We start from the raw sequence: 20,106 nt of genomic DNA, 5'->3' as shown, positions 1-20,106 counted from the left end.
CTTTAGTCACATCAGGCGCAGTTCCTCTGGGCAGCAACTTTAAGGAACCAAAAGTCCTGATGAGGCTGAACACAGGGATGATCGCCAACAAAGACTCGACAAATTGAAAAACTTCTTTGCATAATCCCATTTAACAAATTAGGAATTGGGCTGTTACTTCTTTTTTATCACTCTAATTCGCACAGCGTGCATTATGTTGCATTTGTGATGACAAAATATACCTTGTCAGCATTTTTTAGTGAATCCAGACAACATATGATAAGAGACAACAATATGTTATATTCCTAATTGAGTGTATCACAGTAAACAGATTAACAAACAACAATATATATTTAATGAACTGAAATACAACAGGAAATCTTTTGCTCATGTATTTGGAAAGATGACCAGCTCCGTATCACAACATCAGGATTGCTCTCACAAAGGCTAAAACCATTTTCACACAAATACAAAAATAAAGTCAAAAAGTGCAAATGTTCGAGCGAACAAAAGTAATGACCGTTTTTAGGGAATTACAAATGACACGACGAGTCGACCGACTGAGCATTTATTGCTTAGGTGGAGTACAGCCACAGTGACTTTGCAGCAGTCTATTATTAAACCAACATTGTAACTGTAGTTTTATCACACGCACTCTTCCGCATGAACAGATGCTGTCGCAGCTGTAAGTGGAAACTTGGTCGTTGCAAAATATGTGCATTTTGAAAATGAAAAAGAGGAAGAGGAAGTTGTTTTACTCATTTTTTTCCCTTTGTTGGGCCACTTAAGACTCGAAAGGCAACAGGAGGGGGACTTTATGGTAAGAATATCTAAGCGGTGACACCAATGCCCGGAAAGTGAAATTGTTGCAAACGTGTTTCATAAACAAAATGACGATATGTACTGAGAGGTCTCTGAAAGCATTTAGTTGATACTACAACTCTTGGTTAGTTGCGACATGCCTAAACGTGAAAGAGAATTATTTAAAATGAGATAAATATGACAAGTGAAGTGATCCTTACAGCCTCATTGCAAGCAGTCAAGTCACAGTGACATTTTCTTTGCCGTTACGGTGTTGCAAAAGTTCCATGGCTGGCGCCAATAGTGTTTTGGGGTATTGAGAAAACAAGCCGCAGTAAAGTTACATGGGAATAATTTGCAAGCATCTCTAGAGTGCTTTACTGTTGAGACATTTGGGGACTGACATGCTGGGTTGTCATCGCCAATACGGCTCACTGTCACTTGGGGGCTATTTGCGTGGTTTTTGAGGATTGCGTTTAACGAGTTTAATGGTTCTCGCTTTTTTTTATTTATTTCTTGGGCAATCTGGCTTGGTTAGAGCCTCTGCCAGCATTTACATGCAATTTAGGGGACAGTTTCCAGTGAAGAAAGATTTAACCCGAATTAATTTGAAAAGGGCAAAATATCTTTTGAAGAGCTATTGTATAGAATCCCCAATTTGGAGTAAAATCTTTCATTCACTCCTGTGAGTTCTTTTTTTTTTTTTCAAAGTGATAGAGCTCCCGTCCACTTCACTCAGCTTGAGGTCTTCTCCGGAGCTCTCGCTGTGATTTTGACCTTCTTTGCTTTTGCCATGACTGTGAGGAAAATAGAAGAGCGTTTAAAAATCTGTGAAGGTGAGAAGCTTACCTAAGATTTTAAACTGATGCTTACTGTCGATGTCCGAGTCTTGGTCCATTTCAGTGTCCACAAATATATTCTTCCTCTTGTAGTTTTGGTTGGTCTCCTGTTCTGACACGTTTTCCTCCCCCTCCTCGTTTTCCCCATCCTCTTCCTCCCCCTCGCCCCCTCTCTCCTCCACCCGCTCCTCTGAGCTTCCTGGCTCGACTGCTGGCGGTGATGACTGATGAGGCAGATACAATGATGTAACGTTCCTCATATGAAGCTTGCATCCCTCAACTCATTTTCATGTAAAAAGATGATTGATCTCATCTTCATTTTACCTTGCCATTTGTTGATAAGGGATCTTGCATTTGAAGAGCGGAATTCATACTCTCCAGCACTACTACTGTTCCAGAAACAAAACATAACAGCATAAAAGACCTTTGCATCGTGAATGCATAAATTTGGACACACTTTGTCATATTTATGAAGCGTGGTTACCTGGACGTAATGATATAGTGAGGGCGGGGACCTTCTTTCCATTACTTTGTTCCGTCTTCCCATTGGCCTCTTTTTTCTGCTCCACATTCTCTTTAGCCACCTGCTGGTATCAAACCATAATATGACTCCCTTTCAGTATTATACAATCCAATATTTGTCACTGTTCCCTGATCGGACTAGGTACCTTATGTTGTTGTTGCATAACTTCTTCTTGTTGTGCAACCAGAGGTAAAGACGATGCCAAGGATCGGGAATTGGGAGGTGACGCTTGCCCATGTGTGGGAAGATTTTGCATCAATTCCTTGTCAATTCGCTTGTTTACAGCCTCTCCCTCTTGTGAGAATAGAAACAGTTCATGTTTCGTTGTTTGGCTGGGTTTCGACTTTCCTCTATCGGACAGATCTAGCGGACCATCGCAGAGATCTTTGAGCCCGTCCCCAGAAAACCTTTCGGTGCTGGATGGGTGCAAGTCCTTCTTCTCCTGAGACTTACCCAGAATCCCCGCGGACTCTGGTAAATTATTCAACCGAAATACCACAGTGGGTTCTTTAATGGGGCTCTGGAACCCGCTTTGTTTGTGCCACTGAGACCCATAAACATGATCTTGATTGCTGGAAAGGGCGGTGTGCTGGCTAGTTGGGACCAAGGTTGGAAATCGAGGAAGGTTTGATTTGGGAAAAGGGTGCCTCACCAGGTTTGTACCTGAAGTGGCCATGGAAGCCCAGGCAGAAGATTCTGGTAGAGCCCAAGGAAAGGGAACAGGGCTGCTTTTGATTGGATGAGGTCGACAAGGAACGGGGGCTTTAATTGTATGTCTGCTTGGATTCAGATCAGCATTGAGTGAGGATGAGGGCGTTCTCAGAAGAAGCGCTTGTGAGGGTACTGGGGGTGGCTGGTCCAGGGCTCCCGCGATGTTAGATCTAAGGGAAAATATCACCCATGAGAGGAATAAAGCAAACAAAAACTGAATTAACTCAGTTTGCAGGATATTGAATAAAAATTCTCAGGGAAAGGATAGAATAACATGTTGTCGTACATCAGCGGTCTTCAATCCTGTTCCTCGAGGGCCGGTGTCTTACCTGTTTTCCATCTCTCCCTGGGGCAACACACCTGAAGGATTGTTATATTTGCTGATTATCTCATCATTTGAATCAGCTGTGTTGCAACAGGTAGAGATGGAAACTCTGCAGGACACCGCCCCTCGAGGAACAGGATGAGGACCCCTGTCGTACATTGATTAATACCCAATAAATTAATTGGTGCTAATACTGCAATTCTGCATTACATTATTATTGTGAATACAAGAAATACAGGAAGAGCTGTGTGGCTTTCACCGTGGCTGTGGAACAGTGAAAAGAGTCTACATGTGCTAAGTGTAGACCAAACTGTGGGATTATGAGGAACCAGACCCCCTGATACAACCTGTTAGGTTCATGTACCACCGTGGCAGAGTTTTATCATGGCAATGACATTTGTCATGTCATTTGCCAGATTTGTTTCCAGTGAGGGTTGGACTCCACCAAGGCTGCCTTCTGTCAAAGATTCCGTGCATGAACCAAATTTCGAGGCAAAGCCAAGTTCGTTGCGAGTGTCTGGTTTGTTGGTATCAGAATGAAGCATCTCCTTTTTGCAGATGATGTGGTTCTGTTGCCTTTATCAATAGACAATCTTCAATTCTAGCTAGAACGCGTTGCAGTTGAGTGTGAAGCAATCAGAATGACAATCAGCACCCCCAAATCTGAGGCCTAGTGGCCCTTTCAGTTTGGGTATAAAATCCTAGTCCTAGTGGAGGAGTTCAAGTATCTTGGGGTCCTGTTCACTAGTGAGGGAAGAAATCTGGGCTTTTCCCGCCACAACTCGACCCAGAAGAAGGGGAAGAAAATGGATGGATTCTATTTTTACAGAACACACAGCTTCCTTTTTGCTCTCTCACGTTTTGTCTGCCTACTACACGATCGTGATCGCGATCACTCTTTGACAGTGTCTTGGGTCAGTGAGGCTATTTCACAAGAAGAAGATTTTCCATTCCTTCTGGGAGGGGAGTGGTTCTCCACTTGCTCCATATGGTGTGCCTTGAGATAACTTCTGCTGTGAAACTGCAGTGTATACCATAAATAAAATTTAACTGATGTGAATTACCTCCTCTCGCAATGTGTTGCGCTGTTTTCTGTCTTCCAGGATGGTGAAGTGAAAGTTGATAGAGCCTTAAGTAAATGCAAAAATAAACAATTACTTCTTTTTTACATCCAGAATATATTATAATCCTTTAAATTGCAATTTTTTAATTGTTGTATTTCCTGCTGACTTTCTGTAAATCACATTGAAAAGTAGAATGCACTGGCTGGTATATAATTCAGAGTTTGACGAAAATCTCTGTCTGTTCAGTACACAATGATTCAGTGATAAAACAAAAGAAAAAGAACATAAGGGAAGCGACACGGGATAATGAGCTGCCATTAGTCTTGGTGTGTCGCGACTGCCCTCCCAGGCACCAGGCATCTGTACACATCATCGCTGTCATCACAGTTTACGAATTCCCACCTTAGAAGGTCATCCACTTGAGGGATGGCATCGACAGCCCCCAAGCCCCCACCCCCATCCATGAAAAGTTCAATGCAAACTTCAAACACATTTAATGCAGGGAGAAACAAATCAATGAAAACGCTTTGCAGGCTCTTTAACTCCTCTGTACTCTCAGATAACAGTTAAGAATGTTAAAATGTTACTTAAGACCATACCTTGAAAGTTAATTATGGTTTTGCCCTGGAACAGATTACAGAACTATTTTCTACAGTAAAAAAAAGAATTCTAAACAAACATAAATATATTTTTATACTTGTAATCATTTTAATACATGTAAATAATGACATTTACATAGAATGTGGAACTGTATATAGACGTGGTAAATATTAAACTCACAAAGTGGCTCTTGGATATTGCTTGCAGCTGTCTCAGCTCTGACTGAGGTTCTGTTAGGTCAAAAAGAAACAGACAATAATTTAGAACATGGTAAAAAAAATAAGAGAAAAACTTCCCTGACTGCTGGGTCAGGTTTAATTTCACCATTCGCCATTTGGTTTGCGTCGGTCTTCACTGCAATATTGCCATCTATTGGCTGGTCGGAGGTGGCTCTGCTAGTCGCCATGGCAATAAGAGATACAGGTCCAGATAAAGGTGAAAGGTCAGGGGGGGTGTTTGGTTTGGCCTCCAAAGGGGTGTGGCTGTTTGGTGAGAGGTCAATATTTGAATTTGTAGCACACACTTTAAATAAGATCTTGTGTTTTCACCGCGTACTTACTTTAATGCTTCTCTTAGATGATCAATCTCGTCTCGTAGTCTCCTGTTTTCCTTTTTTAGGGTAGTAGTCTCTCCAGCTATGACAGAGCAACAGAGGGGAAAAAAATAAATAAATATATGCAATAGATAGATAGCTCAATGGAAAAAAAAATAAATATATATATATATATATATATATATATATATATATATATATATATATATATTATTTTTCAATTTTTTCAATAGTTTGGTTGGTCCTACGACTTAGGTGCGACTTGCATGTTTTGAAATCAGAGCTCCGACTAGCACCCAAAATACCTGTTTCCTGCTTGTGTTCAGGGCAACGAACAAGTTTCGGTTCGATGAAAAATTTCCGCTTCTAACTATGGAAAAAAAAATATTTTTAGTTTAAAATTTCTTCCCCTAACAACAGTCCATGTTGTGGCCAAAGGTCCAATTCTGGTCACTTATTGCGTTTTTTAGTGATGTGTAATCAAAAGCCTGCTGGGTAGACGGCCGCACATTAGTTGCCATGCCGAAGGCTACGTCCCAATGTTAAGATCTAGCACAAGGGGTGGGCAAACTTTTTTATTGGTGGGCCACAATGGGTTCTAAGATTTGACAGAAGGGCCAAACCAGGAGCAGATGGCTGGAGTGTTTTGGTAACCTCACCTCATTGGAGAAAATAAATACATCCAATTTTTAATTAAAATAAACAAAAGCATGACAACAAAATATATGTCCTTGACACACCACAGTATTTAGAAAATAAAACATTAATAAGGTTGATTCATTTAAGTTTTTTCAAGTTCGGCGGGCCGATTAAAACGTTTGACGGGCCCCATGTGGCCCCTGGGCCGTAGTTTGCCCACACCTGATCTAGCATCAGTGAGATCATTACCATAGCGTCTGTGCAGTACCACATAGACAAACCACTCTCAGTAATCAAGTTCTATCGTTCAAAGGTGGACTGGAATTAGATTCCAACTCCCAAAAGAGTCTGTTCCACTTCAAGCACTTTTGAAGTCAACCTAACAAAGTGGCTGAAAAGAAAACATCTTACCACCGTGCCTTAAATGTAAATTACACTTCACAACTGTAGAGGGAGCCCTGGATCCAAGGCTAAATGCTTCCCCATTTTTTTTTTTTTTAAAGATATTTAAAACCCTAGGACAGAGGTATTCAATTAAAAGTCACAGAGGTCCACGACGAAAATTTCTCCCAATTAAAAGGTCCAAACCAAAGTCCAACTTCCCGAAATGTCTAGCCTATGTTCGCATTTTTATATAGTTTCAATATTTAGTCATTTTCAAAAGAGCGCACTTATATACTAAATATTTAGCAATGTTCCCATTAAACACCTTTGCCAGTCAAACAAATATAAAGCGTTTATTTCACATTCAAGAAAATGTGGCTCCAGGAATTTAAGGGTGCCACTTCCAGAAAAAAAACAGTAAAGTCAAGTGCTAAGCATTGAGTTAACATCTTTTACCTTTTTTTCTTAAATCAAAGAGTCATCAGCCGAAAAAAAACGGAAAGCCTAATTTTCCAAGTAAACCAGGTCAACATGATCAGTACACAATCAATAAAAATGGCTGTCCTCATGAAAAACTCATTCAAAATGAGCTTTGACAACACTTTTTCTTTTGAATATTTTTTTTAACTTCTCTTAATGAGAAAAATGAGTTTGTGACTGCCCGGTCAGTGACTTAAATCTGGGTTGCAACTGAGTCAGGGCCATTGGGATTTGGTAGATTACTTCACACATCTGGGCTTTGTGTTTTCCTTTAAATAATGTTTGTGCAACCACATTTAAGCACTCCTTCACAACTTCCCCATGACTTAAAAGTTTTTTTATGTTTCCCCAAAATCCATGATACTTTTACTGAATATTCGTTTGCATGCCGCTGGGATGTAAACGAAAATGTAAAAATCTGTTGTACTGCACTCGAAGTTCGATGTTTTTGCCTGCGCTCACCTCAAACTTCAGCGGATAACTGTGCACAAAAGGGCGGTGCTTTGTTTCGTAGTGGCGCTTCGCAATGTTGCGATGGTTTCGGAGCATATGATGCACACTGGTTTTGAATTGGCTGCAGCCAGAACGAAACTAAATTTCTCCGTCCATTCATTTAAAACAAGACGCATCGACCTTGCTAACTTTTTAGCAAGGCATACTGTCAGCAGCACTCTCTTCCGGTCTGCTGCGCAATTGGCAGTGGATCGTAAACAAAAGATTTGATTGGCTCAAATCAGTGACGGCTTTCCGGTATTTACTAGAATTGCAGCGCCAACGTTTGCGAATGCGCCCTGAAAAAAAATTCAGCATAGATTGGCCATGGGTCCGGTCCGAACCATCCCGCGGTCCGGATCCGGACCGCGGTCCGCCATTTGGTGATGCCTGCCCTAGAATTTAAAGACATTTATTGAAGACGAAGGAAGCTCATAGTATGGTCATTGTATGAGTAAGACTACCTAGAAGTGTGATGTGCTGGATGGTCTGCATCTGAGAGATTTCAAACTCTTGTTGTCTTCTCTTGGCCACCTCCTGAGTAACCGTACATCTGTCACACAGACCTGCTCTAAGCCTGCGAGTTGCACGGCAAACCAGAGCAAAGAGCAGCATTGAGGAGGAATTAAAAAAAATGAAAATGTATTCTAAAGAAAAAAATTTTTTGCTACTTGTACACTAATTTTCAACCCATTATTCAAAAGTGAATTCAACGTGTAAATACCTGTTCTCAAGTGTCTTGATGTTTTCAGTGAGTAATCGCTGCTGCTCCTTCATTTGCTGGTTCTTCGTGAACAGCTCCTCCATTCGCTTTGTATCACTGAAAACACAAAGATGCACACATATTCATATATTGGCCTATTCCACTTGGTTTGGGCGAGAGGTGGGCTACTAATGTTTTGCCATTGCATATCTGCATATGTGTGGTCTGCGCATCAAGATTCAGATTCAGAATATATTAAATGCATTAAAATGAGTCGATTCCTGAATTGTCAGCATGAAGTGTTGTAAGCTTTTTACTGATCATTACGAGGGCGTACAATTTCTTGGTAAAGTGCATTTTGATTCCTATCCTATCCTATCCATCCCGACCCATCACCAAGGGCGAGCCATGAGGGGTATGTCATGAATGTAGAAACAAGATTTTGTCTCTGGGCAAACTGTGATGTTGAAGCCTTCATCACGCACCAGCCCTTCTTGTTGGACAATTCTTGCACCTTGATCTGCCACCCTGAAAATTAAACACAACACACACAGGTGTGGGGCATTTTAAACAATGCTACAATTTTTTTAATCCATAAAACATTCCCTTTTTTTTTTTGTTATTTCATCTTGCCTTCAAGCTCTCGCTCATGGACCTCCCTGAGTTTAAGAAGCAGCTCGTTGAAGCTCTCCATCGCTTTCACATAAGAGTGTCAGTCTGAAGGCAGAATTATTATTTTTAAAGGCATTACAGATATACAGCTTATATATATATATATACTTACCTATAATGTCATGTATTTTTCTGTTGAGGCATCACTATTTCCGGTGAAAATACTACAACAGAAAAAAAAGGATGTTATTGAGCCAATAGAGTAAGCATTCAACTAGACACACAACAGCAGTAAATTCACGTATCCACAATCATTTTACTGCAAATATGTATTTCCATGTATATAGAATACTACCCCTTTTACTTTGGAGATTTCTTTGCGAAGATGATAGTATAAGTGAAGAACTCAAATTTTTGACAACCCCCCATTATGTATTCTCCCGTTTTGCTCTCCAAATGTGCTCCTGACACAGAATTTAATTTAATCATTTGTCAAATTTGAAGTGACTTTCACGGCAATTCATTTTTTTCCCCCACTACACGGTGCCTTAAAGGGAAGAACATTGCAGCAGTAGAGGAAGTGCTGGAGCACTGCAAACAAAGAAATAGGCAAAAAAACTAACAAAAAAGTGTTGATTTGTTCCTTACTGCAATGATAAGAAGAAAATACACAAGAACGACTTGGTAAGATGCCAACGATTCCATGTTGGCTGTCACATGTTATCAGATTTAAGGTTTAGTGTTTTACATGGTGTGCTTTTTTTTAATTTTTTTACTTGCGTTAAAATTAGGGAAATAAAAAAACAAAATGACATTTTAAAATATATTTTATAGTATGTTTCCCAATTTCACAGCAAAGCAGAGTTGACCAGCATCTAACAGCGGGTTGTGTTTGCCTTTGGAGGATCCACTATAGACAGTTAATTTAGTGTTTAAGTTATCAGGCAACAATGCAGACACAGTTGAAGGAAAAAAAAATAACAAATCAATGTTAACATCCCTGAAAGACAGTTGCACTCTTTATGGCCCCCTAAAATAAAAAAATATTTTGATTTGGACCAGTTACCAACAGGAATATCCCAAAAAGCAGTAACAGCTCGTTTTTTTTCCAACTCTTTCTTCAATAGCTCCCAATTTAAAGGTGAATGACTTTTTGAGGTGTTTTTAACGAACATTAAAAACAATCAACACTTACAAGCGACTGGATAAGCGCGAGGTTATTGAAAGAATTCCCGCGTTGAATAATTCTGACTCTTTCTATCGCTTGCATGTGCTTTAACGCTGAATAACAAAACGTTACGCCCCAGGACCTTGTCATGCACCTGCCTGCATGCACTGCACCACATTTTGGCTGTCAAATTTGCTTGTCATATTGACGATGATTATTACTAGCTGGACCGGTCTTGCCAGGCCTGGGAAAGTGAATTTGAACTTTGTGTATCAAGTGCACTTTTTTTCCCCGAAAATGTATGTGTCAGCAGAACTATGTGTGAGGGTGCGGGTAATTTACAGAATGTCGTCATGCAAGTATAAACTTAAATTGGGAACCAAAGGCAGAATGGAAATGGAAGACACGATTTTGACATGTCATTTTTTTTTTTCACTTGGCCTGTGAACTGCAAAGTGGTCTGACTCGAGTCGCACAACGGAGCATTGTGTGGGAGTTGGCACTGGTTGCGAGTAAGGTGCTAGTTAACTTCCCCAACATTGCGTTGATACCCTTGAGCAAGTCAGCAAACACCAGATAGCTTGGGAGCGTTCTATTGGGTTGTATTTTTAATCATATTGTTTAATTTTATAAAAACGTAGGCAATTTGTGGATCTCAGAGTTTAAAGCAAACACGGTGCATCAGCATTTAGCTGTTGTGCTGCATGGAAATGGAACAAAATGCTAGTTTTGTTAACCCAAAGTGCAAATTATTATTAATTATTAATATAAATATGATTACATTCTTTCAGAGCAGTTATATCATATTTTTTCCAATATAATGTTAAAACAAATGTGATCAAGAAGTCTAGAAGTTTAGTCGATCTTTTTCGCCTGTGTGGCTCTTTTTCCGTTGGGAAATTGTGAAAAAAAAGAACGGGGGGTTGACAATGCCTTGGTGTTTTGTGCACCAACACTCAAGCCTCTAAATGGCATTAGAGCAGTTGAACATGGCACAAAGTCAACCTGTCATTTTGTCACTTAAAGGCTTAAATATTTTTATACGATGCATGCTAAGCTGTACATTTCGGCATACCTATGTATGATTATACAAAAGCCTCTCTTTTTTTTCCCATCTCGATTTTCACGCATGCGCTGAAGAGATCTTCAAGTGGCTTATTGACCGCCAGTTTCGTCCACATTAATAAACGAACGCTACTTTTTAACAATGTTCTGTTCAGAAATTCGTAATTTTGTTCAAATGTCTCGTCCAGTTAGAAGGAGTCGAGCCGAGTAAGTGTCCGTCGTAATTGTCGGGACCATCATGCTCCTCTTACAGCCTGCAGCTTTTTTACTCTTCATTTCGCATTTTTTACGATACACTTGTTGTGTTTGATAAGGATAAAGAAAAGTATGTTCACAAATTATTGATCTCATTGATCATTTTCAGCGCCCTGACGCGGGAATGTTGCAAGTCCACAAAAAATAATAATAAAAAAAAAAATCAAATACTGAAAAATATAGCAAGATGTTCGACGATGTGATCGGCTTGAGCAGCATTGTGACACGGCTTCAGTGGAGGCTTGGGTGAAAATGTGCAACAGGATAGTGTACTGTAATTAATATCAGATGCTTGTTTAACAAAATGAAAAAAATAGAAGCATCCACACAGCCACGTTTTGTGTTGAAATATGTGATCAGATTAGACGAACTAATTCGGATACCGAAACAAAATGACAAGCAGATTTAAATGGTTTGCATGATCATTTTAGAAGTTTATTATTCATACCATTCTATTGTTTTTCACCCCATTAATATTCAATTATAATTTTGACTCCTGATGGATAACCATGAGAAGAATTCCTGTGCAATTTTTATCAGCTAGAAACACAATGCTTTTAATCAAGACAAGCACTCACTGGGAACGTCTTTAGTCATTCTGACGAGTCGACAATAATCACATGCAGGCCACAAATGTAAGCTTTTAATATTAGTTTCCATTTCGATCAGGGCGCTTCACACTCCCTCCTCAACAAGTCAGGATATGTCAGGCAAAGGCTCATTTCTGTGGTGCAAGAGACGACCTGCCGCTCTTTCTGATGATCCAACAGAAACACACACAAACACGCAAACACACACACATGCACAGCCACGTAATGACCAAAGCAATACAGCATCAGGTATAAATTGAAATATGTCAGAGGTAAGCAAAAGTACCCATCCCATCCGTACCATGGCTTTTAAAAGTTTTGATATTCTGACCTCATTCACCACTGATGCATGGCGATGTAGCGGCGATAAAAGCAACAGCACGGTACAATGAATTATGACTTCTTCTGTACTGCAACCATTAACCATTATTGATAATGTTAGAAAAAGACCCGAACCCGAGCTGACGCTACTTCGCCTGCATACTCTAATGCTAATGATCATGCATACGGACGCCGATTGAGACCACAAATATTCCCTGCCCTCACACCACCACGCGTGTCAGCAAAGGTCTCACCCTAAAGGCAACACCTCAGCACTCAACAACTCACCTCACACAGTGGGGCAACTCTCTCGGTTCCCCCTCTTTTTCCCCTTACGCTCCAAAGATGGACTAAGTGATACAGACTCACAGAGAAAAGTCTGGCGAGTGAGATTGTCTTACACCCTCCCATCCTTCATCTCCCCACCCCAGGAAACCGGTCCGAGCGGTTGTTCCCTTGAGGAACACAAACACCGTGGCCTGGGCAAGTTCTCCCTTGATATTCCAGTTCTGCTGAAATCTCACACAACCGGTAGAACCGGTCCCATAAAGCCCTGTGGTGATAGAGGGACGGGACCAATTGGGTAACTGGCGCAGGCCAATGCACATCCCTATTGTTGTATGATATACGGTATACAGAGGTTGATATTACATTTAAAACAGGCATGTTTAATAGACTATTCTTTAATAAAATAAAATAAACTATATTACAAATTGGAAGAGACAAAATGCAATTTGCTAATTCCTTAAAGTGATTTTAGCATGACCAACTTGACTGGGCTCACTCAGCATTTATTATTTTATGCGTCACTTCATAGCATCCTGTCAAGGATGGCAAACTTTCCTCTTGTAAATGTAAAAACAAAACAAAAACAACAACAACTAAGAATGACATTCTATTGACATGGTTTTGATTGCATCTTTCATTCGTGAACGTTACATTTCATTTGATGCAGTTAGAGTGAAATGTCAGAAGATGCCAGTGCCGCCAAAAGAAACGTTTTCTTAAACAGGCGGCGTAGTTGTGATGAAATGAGTAAATTGCAATTACATTTTTCATTCGCTAGAGGGCCTGATAACCTTGCAAAAATGTATGACGATGACAGGACCCCGGAATCTATTTAAACCACGGGTTGAAGGTATTTTTGTTTGAGGTGGGGGGTTGTTACAAGCTGTGAGTGTGGCGTGTGCAGGGTGACGCCAGGGTCAAAGGTCAAGACTGCAATTAATCACTAAGCACTAATTCTTCCCATCTCCCCACCTAGTAAAAAGGAGTTTGTCGAAATAAACTTTAAAACCTGCAAAGGGCAAGATCAACATGCAGGTTTTCTACAATAAACGGCCAATAGATTGTCTTTAACTTCATCTTTGCTTTTCCTTTCCCCCTCCAGATAGTCATTAAATGATGTGAGAAATGCGGCTGGTGAAACGTAATGAAAACAAAAAGGAGCATGAGCAAATGGAGCGCTGCAAGTACACAATCCTATCTGAACACATGTGTGTTTTACAGGGTGAGTCTGTCTCAAGAGCTGCGGTGGCATGCTGGGACACAGACAGGTCTGAAATTGTGCAACATATTGTGCATGTTTTCGCTCACATTAAAATAATTGAATTGAAATGTATCTGAGCTGTTACAATGTGAACAATTTGGTTCAGGAATGACAAGTTTATTATTACTTTTACTGTTTTGTATATTGCTGAAACAAGAACAAGATACAGTATTTGATTGTTATCAATGCGCTATAAAAGTAAAATTGTATTTTATTGTATTGTATCGCTTTTAATGACACATTTGACTATTGAGGTACTCAAAAGCTCTTAACTGCCCCCTGGTGGTGGTGTTGAATGTCACACAAGTCATTCGCCACAATAAAAATGATGTTAGCTGTTAGCCTAGCTACTGTTTCTTTCTTTTTGCATTTTCCTGAAATCTGAATCCACTGTGGCACCATGTTGCCTCTCGGAGATTAGTTTCGGTACTATACCAGACACCGGGTTTGAGGAAGGACACTGGCAACTGTTGAAGGATATATTATCTCGTGTTTTGTGCTGTGTTCGTCATCTCAAATACGTACACTATGTAACATAAGAGCCATAAACACACTTTTTGATTTTATTTTTTCCGCATGTGTGCCAGCATGCAGTTGCCCAATGGGCGCTTTAGATTTGATGTGAATAAATGCGTTAATCCATAATTGCAGTGTACAAAACGTTAGCTCCAATTTTTTGTTAGTTGGCAAATGCAAATCAGTGCATGAGATAGAAGTAGACTATAAACAAAGAAACGGCAAATAAAATGGCATTATCTCGTAAAATAAGCTCAGAAAAATTTTGCTTTTTACAAGTGTGTTGAGCAAGGTCCTGGATGTGTGTGGATTTTATTTCATGAAACCCTAACTGTGGATTTTACGAGAAACAATGACTGCTCAGTAACAGGGGTGTACACTTTTTCAGTAATCAGCAGTAAAACATTGGTTGGTTTTACCCAAATCATCTATTTTGGATGAAAAACAAGGCAGAAAACTATTTTTGAGTGAAAAGATATATTTGATGCTCTAAAAACCACCACCAACAACGAAAATCTGCTTTTGATGCCAAAATAATGCGCAATATTTACAATTAATCACCAGTGTGACAATTTAAGATTTGACACATTTTACAATCTATTTGAAACAATTTAGTAATAGTATTTAGTCATGTGTGTGTAAGTGAATGCCTGCTATGCATGCGTGTTTGTGGGCGTGTGTGTACGTAGGTACAGTCCGTCATTGCTCCTACTTCTAATTTAAATAATCTCCGTCATCTTTTCTCTGTTCTGGGACACTTCTTGTGGTAGATTTAATGTGACAAACCCTTAGATCAATCACAAAGTCCAAGGTCTGCCATGTTTTGAACTTGTATATTGTTGTGGCACACGGTGAGCTCATCCAAAACAGATCCTGTGCTCCCATCTGCCTGACATATTGTTTTTTTGTTTTGTTTTGTTTTTTTTCACCTTCACAGAGCAGAGTTGGCCAAGCCTTACTCTCCCAGCATTCCCAGGTGATCGCATTTCGCATCAATGGAACTCAAAGAGGTAATGGTTGAACAAACGTGCCGATTTTTGTGGTGTCCTGAAAAGCGAATTCTTCCGAGTAACAATGAGAATGAAAAAAACATTTACCCAGAAAATGTTTGCCTGCTTGATGATGAATTTGAGTTTACTGCATATTCTAGAGCCTCCAGCTTTCATAAAATTAGGAGTCCAATCATAAATTTCGCTTCACTCACGCAAAATCTTCAAACGTGCTCGACCCGCTTGGCAGTAAAGTTAATCCTATGATGCCGCAAGATTCTTAAGGCATCAGAGGATTAACGCTACACATGTGCTTTTGTGCAACCCTTGGAGTATTTCAAAACAAAGAGAAACTATTGAGAGAAGAAGAGACAAATATACACCGAAAGTCTCATTTGAAGCAGGAAGGCTACAATATCACAATATACGTGTATATATGTTTTACTTTCTAATTTCTCATTAGCAGTGAACACTTGTACGATTGGTTATAAATAGGTTTCATATTTTCCTAGGAAGATGTGTCTTGTAATATGAATAAGTGAGAGGTAAAGCAACATTCTGTGCCATTCTCAGAGGTTCCACTATACTGTGTCTTTTACTTTCTTTCCTAAAAATGCTCTATTTTTTTTCAAGCATCATGAACAATTATTGACCCACGTCAAAATGTTCTAAATTTATATAGTAATGGGTGTATACCTGAAAAAATCAGGTTGTGAAAGTGTAATCTAAGTACATGTACTTAAGGTCGTAAGTGTATTGGTGCAAGCTTTAGATGACAGATTATTTCATAAAACATATAAAAAGAGAGGTAGAGATCATTGAGAGCCGTGGCCTCGCACCAACAAGTTGTAAGTTACGACACTCACGCCCTGAAGGAATTTGAACTTGTACACTTGTTATGATGTTCATGCAGCCTCTCTTTGTCCCCCTCCTCTCCTGCGCTTCTTATTTATGATCATTACCTTGACCTGCTCCAGCCCGCACATGCTTGTAAATCACCACCGTCCTTCCCTCTCGCTCTCATGCTTACATAAACAACATTTAACACATCTATTGAGCAGGCTGCACGCTTGAGTGAGGGCTCTCATCAGGTTTGCTCGGACTATGAGAGAACATTTTGACCACCTGTAAGAGTAAAGTGCTTTAGAGACTATTTCCTGGTTGCTGAAATTACGTCAGGGATGATGAGTCATTTAAAAATCTTCAATATATGCACTCAACAAAATATCTTGAGCTGGCTGAACTACAACCAGGACACAATGTGTAATTACAAGCTCTTCTGTAGAAGGACACAGTACAACTTTACATTATATTATATTAACATATATATACATACATATATATATAAATATATATATATATATATATATACATACATTTATATATGCATATACATATATATACATATATACACACATACATACATATATATATATATAAATATATATATACATATATATATATATATATATATATATACATCAACATCAACCATCCGCGCTCACACTCATAGAGGCAAAAAAAAAAAAAAGATTTGATTAGAATGTTCCTCTAACTTGTATTTTTAAAAAAATCAGTAAAAAAAAAAAGAAAGAAAAAAAAAAATATATATATATATATATATTCTTATTGATGAGCTTTTGTCTTCCATTACTCTTCTCTTTTGCATGCTTGGACTTTCCAGTATATTCGATACAGTATTTTGTGACATATTATGCCATACATCCATGTTGTCTCCTACTAAGTAGAGCCCTTGTCAGCTGAGCGGGAGGTACGGTACACTCTGGACTGGTCAGTTGAATCATAGGACCATTCACATTGCATTGAAATGTTCCAACATAAAATACCATAAAATGCATAAAGTTGGTGCTTACAGAGACAAGCGCAAAGCAGATAAGCGCTGAGCTTTCTTTTGAATTTATATATTGACCTTGCATCCAGGCACAATAGCAGCCTTGTTCTGCCCACTGTCTTTCAAAGCTTAAATCACTAAGGAGCTCACGCAGAACGACTGCATCATATATTACACACAAAGACTTATGGAAGGAGTATCGTTGTTCAAGGCACTCATTCCCAACCAGTGTGCCGTAAGCGCAGGAAATGATCATGTTTTACTTCACATCGGAATTTTTGCTTTTTTTTTTTTTATTTTTATTTATTTTTTTATAACAAATAATGTAGCTTTTTTTCCATCTATTTATGGCAGTGACTTATAGTGACTGACAGAACAAATAAATGATCTTCTATTAGATGGCAGAAAGTATACAGTTACAGTGCCTTGGTTCAATAAAGGTTGGGAATCACAGGCTCCAAAAGTCGACAATGCAAATGTGAGACTCATATGAACAAGTATTTGCACGCTTGTCGCTCAGTATAATTTGAACTTTTACAGGGAACAATGATAATATGGCGATTGCATGGCCGGCAATGGCACACATACACACAGCAGTACCGTAGATAAGGCATCAAAGCGGAAAGCTGATTTACAAGACACCATGGAGGGCCTTTAAAAATTACTGCTGCGTAAATGTTTATGCAGTTCTAAGCATGTCAGGCACTAAGGGGAGGAGAGCATGGCTGTGCTGTGAGCAAGCAGACACTTTGCAAATTAACAGCCTGGAATCAGACGTTTGCATTTCTGCTCAGGAGGAATGATCATGGCTTTAAATGGCTTTAAATCTCTTCTGCTTAGAAAGCTCTGGAGGCTTTTGACGCGAGTATTCCACGGAGGACGTTGTGGACACAGAAGTGGCAAGTAGGATTTTCAACTAAAAAGGGAGCAGAGAGCCATTACCTAAAAAAAGTACTTCTATGGCAAAAGCAGCACGTGTGATTCCACTGTTTCTATATTCACAGCACTATGTCTAAACCACGTGTACATATAATGACACCTAACACATTAACACTTGACAGCTAAGGAGCAAATAGACAAACTACATCGTCTTTGAGTGTAAATGACCCACTAGCCTCAAACCTGCTATGGCTCCAGTTGAACTCCTCAGATGGAGGTGCAAACGCGGCAAGTCCTTTAAGCAAAATGATCAATCTCCAGTATATATTGTAAACTAGCTATACACACTCACCGTTTTTTTTTTTTTTTGTGGTCTGAGCGTCTCTAACATACCATATTTAGACAAATTTGTGCTAGGTAGGTACGATTTATCATGTGTATACCTCATTGGTGGGCATCATACAATCATGTCAGGATCACATTAAGAAGGTATAACCAAATGTGCTACAGTCAAATTGTCTGGAATTGTAAAAATATCTGATTTGGATCCACATTTGGATCTGAGAATTTGACTCAGAGATCAGGCATTTGCAATAATGACAGTATTTTGTGTGTCTTTCTATTAAATTAAAATAAAAATGTTTTATTCCACATTGATTGCACATGCTGACATTCAACAATCTGCTTAATATATTCACATATTTAGGACCTCTCTCGGCCAGAAAAGCTGATTCAAGAAAGTACATTACAACTCCCAGAATGTGACAGCAATGTGCTCCATTGGTGCAACGCGTCAAAGAAGCACATAGACAGATATAACCACTAAACTCATCGAAATATCAAATATCAAAATCTTCCCCTTGATGTGTCACTTTTCCACCATGCTCTACCTCTGCTGAGGTCAGCAAATACAACACACCCCAAAAAAAAAACAATATTTAAAATTGTTATTATATTAAATATGCTTGTGTTTTTCTTGCAATCCAATTGTTGAAGTGTGGAATTGATTGGAGCATAATCAAAAGCTTTGAAAACACAGGTTCAAAAATTTTGATAGCTGTGTAGTGAGGTGGGTGATTCCTAAAGAGGAAGAAAGTAAACTCCATTCCAGTTTGTGTGTGCACAGCTGAGTGAATATTTTGTACATTTATAAAATAACAATGCTGATTTGAACACGCCAGCATCCAGCTCAGTTCAACCTCAACAGGTGAAAATACCAACCACCTTTGCCGTCTGCAACATTCACACATTCTTAAGCTAAATGCAAAATCAACTGTGGTGTGGTGTGCCTCGCACGAGTTTGTTTCTTCGTGCCACGTATTTCAGAGTAAAAACAGGGCATTACTTGTTTAAATAAGAGAAATGCAACCACTTTATTAATTTCCTAAGCAACAATGGACAACACAGCAACCACGGCTGCTTTATTTTTGCTGTCCCACATGTCCCTGTAGCTATCAGATTATTGAAAGGCACACGGCTGTTTGGGAATTTCGCAGCCTTCTCGTTGTGGATAAGTGTGGTTCTCATGTGCGGCGTCCCCTTCCTGCTCCTTTTAATATGGTGTTGTGCTGCAAGTAGGATTTTTAGTGCACTACTTTTACGCTCTGCGCTCCAAATCTGGTCATGCAGGTTTGATCCCCAAATGGGGCGGAAGTCACAAAACCTTTTTTATATTTGTGCGTTTCTTTTTCATTCAAAAGTAAAAATGCCACAGCGGCTATGTCCCCTTTTTTTGTGATGGCACACTCCATCATCATCCATTTTCAAATGTCTGAATAGGTCTGGGTCACAGGGCGAGCAATCTCAATTGGGATAGCCAGACTTTCATAGACTCTCTTCCTTTTCGCTCGCCAGCTTTCCAACTCCACTAGGTCGGGATACTATACTAGATACTAGATATCATACTAGATGCTAGCGAGCATGTTTTCATGAAGTTACTTCTGGTAAAGTCAATTTTTCTCAAGAGTTATCAGCCTTGGCCCATTCCTGTCACATTTTCGCGGCATGTATGCACATAGCCCAGACACGCAGTCACCTCAGTTGATTTGTTTGTTTATCAGCAGTTTACAATCATGAAAAAAAAAAAAGCAATTGCCGACGTTGTTGTGCGACTCCCGCTGGCTTCCTGCCTATACCAGCCTGTTTCCTGTGTGCTTCCGCCACCAGGACGTCTGTGGACTTCCTGCTTGGGATTACAGTAATGTGCGACTGCTGATA

The 20,106-nt window shown here is 39.5% G+C and overlaps 1 protein-coding gene across 3 annotated transcripts; it reads right to left on the bottom strand.

Moving 5' to 3' along the window:
* Positions 1-1,470: 1,470 nt before the first annotated feature.
* Positions 1,471-12,507, bottom strand: rbbp8nl (RBBP8 N-terminal like). 3 transcript variants are annotated; one of them, XM_088292218.1, is made up of 16 exons: positions 12,393-12,497; positions 11,772-11,948; positions 8,878-8,929; positions 8,727-8,810; positions 8,579-8,621; positions 8,115-8,210; positions 7,855-7,967; positions 5,402-5,477; positions 5,167-5,324; positions 5,023-5,072; positions 4,243-4,307; positions 2,288-3,023; positions 2,104-2,206; positions 1,944-2,008; positions 1,654-1,843; positions 1,471-1,577 (listed from the first exon to the last, which is right to left on the bottom strand). In XM_088292218.1, the coding sequence occupies exons 4-16, from the start codon at positions 8,785-8,787 to the stop codon at positions 1,516-1,518; spliced, it is 1,818 nt and encodes a 605-aa protein (XP_088148344.1). In that variant the 5' UTR covers positions 8,788-8,810; positions 8,878-8,929; positions 11,772-11,948; positions 12,393-12,497; the 3' UTR covers positions 1,471-1,515. The 3 variants fall into 3 exon arrangements, with proteins under 3 accessions (XP_088148344.1, XP_088148343.1, XP_088148345.1); XM_088292217.1 differs by lacking the exon at positions 11,772-11,948 and having other exon boundaries at positions 12,393-12,507; XM_088292219.1 differs by lacking the exon at positions 11,772-11,948 and having other exon boundaries at positions 2,104-2,203; positions 12,393-12,507.
* Positions 12,508-20,106: the final 7,599 nt, after the last annotated feature.

This window comes from Idiotropiscis lumnitzeri, chromosome 3 (genome assembly GCF_059441095.1).
Source record: "Idiotropiscis lumnitzeri isolate Australia: NSW breed Sydney's pygmy pipehorse chromosome 3, RoL_Ilum_1.0, whole genome shotgun sequence".
NCBI classification, from domain to species: Eukaryota; Metazoa; Chordata; class Actinopteri; order Syngnathiformes; family Syngnathidae; genus Idiotropiscis; species Idiotropiscis lumnitzeri.
Note: the sequence above shows the minus strand (reverse complement) of the source record. Positions and strands in the feature narration are given on the sequence as shown.